This window comes from Nelumbo nucifera, chromosome 7 (genome assembly GCF_055504915.1).
Source record: "Nelumbo nucifera cultivar China Antique chromosome 7, China Antique-T2T, whole genome shotgun sequence".
In the NCBI taxonomy this organism is placed as follows: Eukaryota; Viridiplantae; Streptophyta; class Magnoliopsida; order Proteales; family Nelumbonaceae; genus Nelumbo; species Nelumbo nucifera.
Window position 1 is genome coordinate 8,605,681 of NC_142655.1, and position 10,580 is coordinate 8,616,260.

The 10,580-nt window shown below is 37.2% G+C and overlaps 2 protein-coding genes and 1 pseudogene across 3 annotated transcripts; all 3 read right to left on the bottom strand.

Moving 5' to 3' along the window:
• Positions 1 to 791: 791 nt before the first annotated feature.
• On the bottom strand, positions 792 to 3,315 carry LOC104613475 (glutathione S-transferase U8-like). Its single transcript, XM_088892403.1, has 2 exons — positions 1,540 to 3,315; positions 792 to 1,393 (listed from the first exon to the last, which is right to left on the bottom strand). Exons 1-2 carry the CDS (start codon positions 1,849 to 1,851, stop codon positions 1,022 to 1,024), a joined length of 684 nt encoding a protein of 227 aa, XP_088748529.1. The 5' UTR covers positions 1,852 to 3,315; the 3' UTR covers positions 792 to 1,021.
• A 1,364-nt stretch (positions 3,316 to 4,679) lies between these two features.
• Positions 4,680 to 5,797, bottom strand: LOC104613429 (putative glutathione S-transferase). The gene is made up of 2 exons (XM_010281238.3): positions 5,372 to 5,797; positions 4,680 to 5,303 (listed from the first exon to the last, which is right to left on the bottom strand). The coding sequence occupies exons 1-2, from the start codon at positions 5,681 to 5,683 to the stop codon at positions 4,932 to 4,934; spliced, it is 684 nt and encodes a 227-aa protein (XP_010279540.1). The 5' UTR covers positions 5,684 to 5,797; the 3' UTR covers positions 4,680 to 4,931.
• Positions 5,798 to 8,253: 2,456 nt separating this feature from the next.
• LOC148790132 (putative glutathione S-transferase) lies at positions 8,254 to 9,966 on the bottom strand (annotated as a pseudogene). Its single transcript, XR_016078909.1, has 2 exons — positions 9,053 to 9,966; positions 8,254 to 8,920 (listed from the first exon to the last, which is right to left on the bottom strand). The product of XR_016078909.1 is annotated as a putative glutathione S-transferase (transcript).
• Between the last annotated feature and the right edge of the window lie 614 nt (positions 9,967 to 10,580).

The window sequence follows — 10,580 nt, forward strand, 5'->3', positions numbered from 1 at the left end:
GATACATCTTTTTTGAGGTATTTTGAAGGAAAAAACTAAAAAAAAAAAAAAAAGTAAGCATGAGGGTCAAAGTGTTAATACACCCCTTAATGCATACATGTTTTTGTAACCAACAAAATATTAGTTTTTAAAACAAAAAAAAAAATAATTTTACTAGTATAAAAATTATATGATTTATGGAACATGATGTTGAATAATGATGAAAACACGTTTTTTGATACCAGATTCAAGAATATGTTTTTGGTTTTAGTTTTGAAAACAAAAAAAAACACATACACAACAAAGAACATGTTTCTTGTGTATTTGTTTTCAAACAAGATGGTTTTGATTTATTTTTTAAACTCGCAACAGGAAAAACAATTCACATTATAGAAAACCCCCATCATAGAAGTATCACTTTTTGCATTTCCTTTACTACTTTTATTTTTTTATATTATTTTTTATAGGTAATTGTATTAAGATGGGTCTTATATTGATCCGTTGCAAGTTGAAGAGGGCTAAAAAGGCTAGAATTAAACCAAAAAGAACATGAGTTGAAGTGGTAAGAGATTTTTTAAACACTATAGAAGTATGGATATGGCATTAAACAGAACAGAATAGCCAAACGGGATTCGTGTAACTGGCCTTGTATATAGTTTGGATAAGGCATAGATGATGGTGATGATTATGATCGTTCATAGTTCTTGCTTCTTGGCTTCATCAATCCAAATATAAAACTAAACATATATAAATCCAAATACAAGCTGAATATAAAATGGATTCCTGTAAATATAGAGCCCATGTCGCTAGAATTTGGGGAAAGAAGATAGCTATAACTGTTATGTGAATACCAAACTGAAATTTCTGGTTAGTGTAAAACAGATGATCAGAACAATAGGCAAGCGCCCAGTACAGCTAAAGCTTTCGGAAAAAAAACAAGATAACACAGCACAACACACCGCAATACAAATATGAGAAGAAGTTCTGAAACAAGATTGAGCTTGTATCAGTAACTATATTGTTCCCAACATACAACTTCAACTCATTTATAAACCATGGATTTGGATGCAGCTATGGATTCCTTGCGAGCTTGGAAAAAAGCGAATACCTTTTCTCTGGGAGGAAGAGCTTCCTTTACAACATCACAATTGATGAACTCCTCAGTCCATTTGTGTAAAACGGGAAATTTTTCACCATCCATCAAGCTGATTCCCAATACTTCTTGAACGACTCCAAGCCAAAAAGCAATGAAGTTAGCAGCAATATCTACGAATCCTATGTTATCTCCCCCAAAGAACTTCTTCCCCTTCTTGAGCTCATTTTCTAGTATTTTCAGATTCTCCCTTGCCTCTTCAATGGCCTTCTCTTGCTCACTTTCTTCACTCCAACAAGCCTTCCATAGTGTTGCAATACACTGCACAGATCAAAGGGTCCAAATTAATCCAATATTGGGCCATATGTACAACATAGAACTATATATGACAATCTTGGGTGTTAGTTACATACATAGATTTACAAAAACAAAAAACAGAAATTCAATTAAGAAAAGGAAACAATTACCTTCTCATCTATGAATTTGACCCAGAAACGGGTCATGGCTCTCTCATAAGGATCTTCAGGCAACAAATGATAGCCTTTCCACGTCTCGTCGATGTATTCGAGTATAACTGCCGATTCAGCAATCGGCTTTCCATTGTGCAACAGCACAGGGACCTTCTTATGAATAGGGTTGTATTTCAGAAGCAGAGGACTCTTGTTAGAGAGATCTTCATCTATGTATTCATATTGAACCCCCTTCAGTTTCAGAGCAAGCTCTACTCTGCGACTAAAAGGGCTTCTCCATGCGCCAATCAACTTCACTTCTTCAGCCATTAGCTCTTTCACTTAAAATATGAAATGCAGTGCAGTTTCAACTTCTGTATTTCATCTTCTCTACTGTCATCCTTATATTGACATCTCTACACAGAGCATCCTTGACGATTAAGTTTCTACCTCTGTTAGAATTCTGTAGTTGGTATATGAGGTCAAGATATTGGAGAGACCCTGGAACTTGAATGTGTCAGACTACAGACACGTGGCAAACTCATATTTGGTGGAATTTCAAGGCTTACATTGTTGACCTCATGTGTGATGTCAGGCGTCTGAATCAAAACAATTTTTCAGAGTGAATAATTAATTAGGGATGCTGACCAAATCCAGATTTTCTATACAAGATTTCCAAGGCACATTTGCTTACTTTTATGCTCCATATATTGTAATTTACTTGGCTAAAGCGCTACTTTAGTTTCCATGTTGACTAATTCCTAACCAAATCCAATCTTTATTTCCATTGCTACCATCATAATATATCCCTGTTTGTTCAATGGAAATTTTTGGATCCATTAGTCCTGATATCTATCTCCAATCTCTATATGTTCTTGTTATTTGGGAGTTGGGAACAGCCTAGATGATACCTTAAAAGTGAACCTACTTGTGTCCTTTGGCAAGAAATTCAAAAAGAATAATAGACTGTCTAAAACCAGAATCAATTAGCAAGAAGTGAAGAACTTAAAGATTTTGATGGACCTCTGGTTTGGATTTGTTAGTCATGGCCTTTAAATAAATATGATCTGAAGGACCCAGAAATCTTCCAATTCAGGGATCCCTCTATCCTATTGGATTGCTCAATTGGAAAATGGCAACACTATCTCCTTGGATATCATGAGCATATCCATGATCTTGCTTCTGACGAGACCGTCTGAATGATTTCAAGTTTTCAACTATGGCAAGGTGTAAGAGATTGCAGCTGTTTCTATAGTTAAAAGATGGATATATAAGCTTTTCCTCATTATGAATTTAAGAAACCGGAAAGGTCTTAATGAATTTAAGATGGAGAGACAGTCATTAATTAATTAACATATATTGCTAACTTAGTCATTAATGAACTTAAGATGGAGAGACAGTCCAAAAGCCTAGAAATAGTTGTTTCTCTAACTCTAGTAGCCTCCAGAGTCCAAGGCCGTGCTTAGATTAAGTTCTTCTGTATCCACATCCAGCCCCTTCCACAGCCTTCAGATTTACCAGAACTAGCAAAGCAAAATTGTAATAAATATTATTGGTAGAACAAGACATAATCTTAGAGGCCCATCAGTTTGTCTCAGGAATGCCATATGATATCTAATTGACTGTAGCTATATTGAGATAAAGCTCTGGAAATTATGCCATAGGGCCTGTTCATTTTTCGGATTTTGAGAGGGGAAAAGTCAATCAATAGGTTTTGGTTCCATTATGGAAAATTCACAATGGGTTCCGCATGGGTTTGCCTCAACCCAAATCCAGCTTGTAGCAATCTCAACCCAAACCCATCCCAACCCGACTGAATGGATAGGGGATAAAAAACCCACCCCGCCCCGCCCCATATTTAGTACACATATACTCAATTGACATCATATAAACTATTATTTCACAGTTGCAAATGTCAATGGGTCGGGTTTTCATCCTGACCCAAAACCAGATTAAGACTGACCCAACCCTAACCCAATAGGCATGGGTCGGCGCTAGACCTGGCAATTGGGTTGGTGGGTCGGGTCGGGTTGGTTCAAGACACTTCGGGTTGATTTTAGGTCGGGTTGTCAAATGTTAGACCCTACCCCTAGATGTTCGTGTTAGGGTTGATCCATGGGTCAATTCGGGTCAGCCCAAAAATAACTGAAATTTAAAAAACATAAAGCATGCCAAAATTAAATCAATTAACCTTAAAATTTCAAATATAAAATAAAAAAACTTGAACATTTAACAATTCAAAGAGTAAATAATAAAGAGTAAAGACTAAATAGAAAAACTTAAAGAGTGGAAACTTCTAACAATGCATAAATAATCTCAATTAAACCTAACAATTGGGTCAGCGGGTTGACCCATGACCCAACCCAACCCAATTTTTTCGGGTTGGATTGGATCGGGTTATTCTCCCATTCATGTAGCTAATTATGAGACCCTAACCCTGTTTTTTCGGGTTGGGTTGGATCAGGTTTGCGGGTTGGATCAACTTTTTGCCAGGTCTAGTCAGCGCAGATTTACCACCTAACCTGACCCATTGACATCCCTACCCTGCACCAACCCATTCCATCTACATCCAGGGACAAAGCCCAAGTAATGCCCAGTTGTGATGCCATACTTGTACAGAGTATAGTCAAGTTTTAATTTCAATTCTAAACCTCTCTTATCATTTCACGCTTGTAACATTTAAAGCTATAGAGCCATATGTACCACTACCAGGTCGATTACATGAACAAATACAAGAACAGACTTTAATAAAAAGAGAAACAAAACGTAAACATATATGAGTTAACCTGCTACATCCCAAGCTTTGGGCTCTTCAGCCCAACAACTGCCACAAGGAATAATACATCCCTTGGCCCAAACGATGAGCCCAGGTTTAGTCTGGAGGCCACTGGCCACCCACCCTCCAAATAACGTGCATCAAGTTTTCAAACATGATTATTGAAAACATACTGAGGACTGAGGCCAATTAAGCAAGCCCTACCCAATACCCTTGGATAGGTGTATTATTTCTTGCATTTCTTCTTCTAATTTTGTTTACTTATAGTACTTTTGATAGGTAATTGTGTTAAGATAGGCCTTGCTTCTTGGCTTCATCAATCCAAATATGAAACTGAACACATAATGGACTCCTGTAAATGTTGAACCCATGCCACCAGAACTTGAGAAAAGAAGAAATAATGTGAACAAGAACTACTACAATCTACGGGTATCACTGTTGATGTGAACTCCAAACTGAATTTTTCAATTTTGCAACAGTGGAAAACAGATGTTCACAACAGTAGACAAGCTCCCAATACAGCTAAAGTTTTCAGAAAAGACAATACGCTACAGAACAACACAGCACAATACACAGACATAAGAAGCAATTGTTAAACAAGATTGAGCTTGTGTTAGAAAAATGGAACTTCAACTCATTTATAAAACCTAGACGCGATTGCATATATGGTTTCCTTATGACCTTGGTAGTAAGCAAACAATTTATCCCTGGGAGGAAGATTTTCCCCGACAACATCGCAATTGATGAACTCCTCAATCCATTTGTGTAAGACAGGAAATTTCTCCTCATCCATCAAGCTTATTCCCACTACTTCTTGAAGGACTCCAACCCAGAAAGCTATAAAGATAGCAGCAATGTCTACAAATCCTATGTTATCTCCCGCAAAGAACTTCCTCCCCTTCTTGAGCTCATTTTCTAGTATTTTCAGAGTCTCCTTTGCCTCTTCAATAGCCTTCTCTTGCTTCCTTTCTTCAATCCAACAAGCCTTCCATATTGCTTCAATACACTGCACGGATCAAAGGGTCAAGACTAATCCAATAACAGAAAATCCAATTAAGAAAAGGAAACAATTACCTTCTCATCTATGAATTTGACCCAGAAACGGGTCATGGCTCTCTCATAAGGATCTTCAGGCAACAAATGATAGCCTTTCCACGTCTCATCGATGTATTCAAGTATAACTGTCGATTCAGCAATTGGCTTTCCATTGTGTAACAGCACAGGGACCTTCTTATGAATAGGGTTGTATTTCAGAAGCAAAGGACTCTTGTTAGAGAGATCTTCATCTATGTATTCATATTGCACCCCCTTCAGTTTCAGAGCAAGCTCTACTCTGAGACTAAAAGGGCTTATCCATGCGCCAATCAACTTCACTTCTTCGGCCATTAGCTCTTGCACTTAAAAATATTAAAATCAGTGCAGTTTCTACTTACTGTATTTCATTTTCTCTACTGCGATCCTTTTGTAGACATCTCTACACAGAGCTTAAGTCTCTGCGTTTGTTAGAATTCTGTGGTTAAAAAGATATTTTTTGAGTTGGTATTTGAGTCAAGATTGGAGAGCGCATAAAGTGGTGGACCCCCATGTTAGGACTTGTATATGTCAGAATGCAAATACATGGAAATTTCATATATTTGATGGCAACGTTTTAAAAAACAACCCGGAAAAGAACCGTTCTGACTACCGGTTTTTGGGTCGACGGCCTGACCGTTTGATTCAAAAGTACTGCCCGTTCCTCCCAACCATAATTTCTGTTGCAAACAAAAAAGACAAGAAGATAGGACTATTAAGTTATGGAGAAGCATCATCATAAGGTTTCCCTTTTGTTTCCAAAAATGCGAGTTTTGGGAATTTGCTAACAGACGAGGGCAGGCTTCCAGAGCCACCTAAGATTCTGCCAATTGGCTGGGCCAGAGCAAGTGAGCTGAAAGCTGGTCAAAAGTGCCAGCATCTGGGCCTTCTATTATAGCTCATTATTCCTAGTCCAAAATCCTCTATGGCAAGGCCCATAGGAAAACCATTAAAGTAGCCATCGAAGAAAATTAGTCTCCTTTGATGTGGACATAAACTTACTAGATGAATAACCCCTTAAGTCACCATGTGGCAGACAGTCAGAAGATCAGGACCTAACGTTAGATGAATCCCCCACCTAAGCAAGGACCTTCACCACTAATAAGCCCTATCAGAAGTGCCATCATCTGATCCATACGCATCATTTCGTAAAAGTTTTCCACCCCCAAACCCTAACTACTTGTTTAGAAACACATGTTTTGGATAATTTTCGGTCCAATTAATGTTCAACTATTGACCCATCACCAAAAATTATCATGACCAATTTGAGGATCCAATACCAAGAAAAAAAAAAAAAACCTACAGCCACTACCACGCACTGAATGTCGGGTTATCCTTGAAGCTTTGTACTAAGAAACTATAACAAGGCTTGAAACAATTTATATTTATGCATGAAGATGGAAGAATCAATATGTAAATGAGAGGACTTTAATTTGCGTATACTCATCATGGAAAACCAGAAAGGAAACCACTAATTAGAGCTGGCATTCATTCTCAAGTTCAGAATTAATGAACACTTAAGAATAAAAGAAATCCTTCTGAGTGGCTTGAAATTGTAACAACTGGCCCACAAGGATTCCAACACGCAGTAAGGAATAGAAGAGAATGAGTATGAGACTACGAGAGAGAGAGAATAAAAATACCAGTTGCTTTAAATTGTAGAGTTAACCTGCCACATCTCAAGCTTTGGGCTCTTCAGCACAACAACTGCCCCCAAAGTAATAATACATCCTTTGGCCCAAACCATGAGCCCAAGGGCTTAGTCTGGACTCTGAAAGCCACCACCGTCCAAATAACGTGTATCAAGTGCTCCAACAGAGTAATCTGCTCTTAAGTGGTTTTTTCCGAGCAGAATAAACCACTCTGCCCCATCTTAAATCCACATCTATAGGCCCACATGCATCAAATCAAGGTTCAAATTTTCGATACATCTTTTTTGAGGTATTTTGAAGGAAAAAAACTAAAAAATTAAAATGTAAAGCATGAGGGTCAAAGTGTTAATACACCGAAATTTTGAAGGAAAAAAACTAAAAAAAATGTAAAGCATGAGGGTCAAAGTGTTAATACACCCCTTCGGTGTATCGGAGTGTATTGATATTTTGAACCTTGCATTGACTATCCGAAGCCCATTCAGGGGGCATTCTACAACATGAATGTTTTTGTTTTCATTTATTTTTGAGTCGCCATATCGGCAAAAAAACAAAAATATGTTCTTGAACTTTATTTTTGTTTTCAAAGGAAAAAACAAGTTAGTTATGTTTCAAAAAACAATACATGTTTTTTGTAACCAACAAAATATTGGTTTTTAAAACAAAAAAAAAATAATAATAATTTTTCTAATATAAAAATTATATGATTTATGGAACATGATATTGAATAATCAGATGAAAACACGTTTATGAAACCAGATTAAGAACATGCTTTTAGTTTTAGTTTTGAAAACAAAAAACACATACACAACCAAGAACATGTTGCTTGTGTTTTTGTTTCCAAACAATATGGTTTTGATTTATTTTTGAAACTGGCAACAGGAAAAACAACTCACATTGTATAAAAACCCCATCATAGATGTATCACTTCTTGCATTTCTTTTACTACTTTTATTTGTTTAAATTATTTTTTATAGGTAATTGTGTTAAGACGGTCTTATATTGATCTGTTGCAAGTTGAAGAGGGCTATAAAGGCTAGAATTAAACCAAAAAGGACATGGGTTGAAGTAAGAGATTTTTTAAACACTAGAGAAGTATGGATATGGCATTAAACAGAACAGAATAGCCAAACGGGATTCGTGTAACTGGCCTTATATATAGTTTGGATAAGGCATAGGTGATGGTGATGATTATGATCGTTCATAGTTCTTGCTTCTTGGCTTCATCAATCCAAATATAAAACTAAACATATATAAATCCAAATACAAGCTGAATACAAAATGGATTCCTGTAAATATAGAGCCCATGTCGCCAGAATTTGGGGAAAGAAGATAGCTATAACTGTTATGTGAATACCAAACTGAAATTTCTGGTTAGTGTAAAACAGATGATCAGAACAATAGGCAAGCGCCCAGTACAGCTAAAGCTTTCGGAAAAAAACAAGATGACACAGCACAAATATGAGAAGAAGTTCTGCAACAAGATTGAGCTTGTATCAGTAACTATATTGTTCCCAACATACAACTTCAACTCATTTATAAACCATGGATTTGGATGCAGCTATGATTCCTTACGACCTTGGTAGTAAGCAAACAATTTATCCCTGGGAGGAAGATTTTCCTTGACAACATCGCAATTAATGAACTCCTCGATCCATTTGTGTAAGACGGGAAATTTCTCCTCGTCCATCAAGCTTATTCCCACTACTTCTTGAAGGACTCCAACCCAGAAAGCTATATAAATAGCAGCAATGTCTACAGATCCTATGTTATCTCCCCCAAAGAACTTCTTCCCCTTCTTGAGCTCATTTTCTAGTATTTTCAGATTCTCTCTTGCCTCTTCAATGGCCTTCTCTTGCTCACTTGCTTCACTCCAACAAGCCCTCCAAAGTGTTGCATTACACTGCACAGATCAAAGGGTCCAAATTAATCCAATAGTGGGCCATGTGTACAACATAGAACTATGACAATCTTGGGTGTTAGTTACATACATAGATTTACAAAAACAAAAAACAGAAATTCAATAAACAATTACCTTCTCATCTATGAATTTGACCCAGAAACGGGTCACGGCTCTTTCATAAGGATCTTCAGGCAACAATTGATAGCCTTTCCACGTCTCGTCGATGTATTCGAGTATAACTGCCGATTCAGCAATCGGCTTTCCATTGTGCAATAGCACAGGGACCTTCTTATGAATAGGGTTGTATTTCAGAAGCAGAGGACTCTTGTTAGAGAGATCTTCATCTATGTATTCATATTTCACCCCCTTCAGTTTCAGAGCAAGCTCTACTCTGAGACTAACAGGGCTTACCCATGCGCCAATCAACTTCACTTCTTCAGTCATTAGCTCTTGCACTTAAAAAATATTAAATTCAGTCATTCAGTGCAGTTTCTACTTACTGTATTTCGTTTTCTCTACTGTGATCCTTTTGTAGACATTCTCTACACAGAGCTCAAGTCTCTGCGTTTGTTAGAATTCTGTGGTTAAAAAGATATTTTTTTAGTTGGTGTATGAGTCAAGATTGGAGAGCGCATTCAGTGGACCCTTCGCCCTCGGTCCACCACATGTTAGGAATTGTATATGTCAGAATGCAAACACATGGGAATCTCATATTTGGCCGAATTCTAAGATTTCTTCCCTATTGACCTCATTTTTTTGTCTCATTATTGACTTCATGTGTTATCTCATCAGGTGTCTGAACCAAAACAATTTCTAATAGGAATTCGGATCTCCTGCCCACAACACACTACCCCCGTGAATTGGGAGCATCTCCCTGCATAATGTTATGCAGAGGATGAGTCATGTATGGCTGCGATAAACGTGGGCAGGAGACCCGGAGACTGGAAAATTGATTAGGGATACTTATCAAATCCAAATTTTCTACGCAAGATATACAATGCATATTTGTTTAATTCTGTGCTCCATTTATAGTAATTTATTTGTCATAAGCATTACTTTAGTTTCCATGTTGACTAACTCAACCAAATCCAAATTTTATTTCTATTGCTACCATCATAACTGATGAGGCCCTTGGCCAATAATATATCCCTGTTTGTTCAATCGTAATTTTTGGATCCAACAATCCTGATATCTCCAATCTCTATATGTTCTTATGTTCTTGTTATTTTGGAATTGAGAGCAGCTTAGATGATACCTGAAAAAATGAACGTACTTGTGCCTTCTGACCTTTAATTCAAAGAACAATAGCCTGTCTGAAACCAGAATCAAGCAAAAAGTCCACAACATTTTAAAGATTGTGACGGACCTCTGGTTTGGATTTGTTAGGCGTGTCATCTAAATAAACATAATTTAAAATGAACCAGAAACCAACCAATTCAGGGAGCCTTACATTTTATCGGATTGCCCAATTAGCAAATGGCGACACCATCTCATTGGGTATCAGTATATCACGAGTATATAAATATTCTCGGCCTCCATAATCTTGATTATTGTGAATTGCAGCAGTTCTACAGTCAAAAGATGGATAGATGAGCTTTTCCTTCTTGTAAATTTAAGAAACTAGTGGAGAGACGGCTCAAAAGCCTAGAAATGACTATTG

Excerpts from the sequence above, each read along its gene's own strand:
- LOC104613429 (XM_010281238.3), bottom strand. The coding sequence starts at position 5,683 with ATGGCCGAAGAAGTGAAGTTGATTGGCGCATGGATAAGCCCTTTTAGT. Across the intron at positions 5,304-5,371 it reads TCAAATTCATAGATGAGAAG|TGTATTGAAGCAATATGGAA; the intron begins GTAATTGTTTCC and ends TGATCCGTGCAG.
- LOC104613475 (XM_088892403.1), bottom strand. The coding sequence starts at position 1,851 with ATGGCTGAAGAAGTGAAGTTGATTGGCGCATGGAGAAGCCCTTTTAGT. Across the intron at positions 1,394-1,539 it reads TCAAATTCATAGATGAGAAG|TGTATTGCAACACTATGGAA; the intron begins GTAATTGTTTCC and ends TGATCTGTGCAG.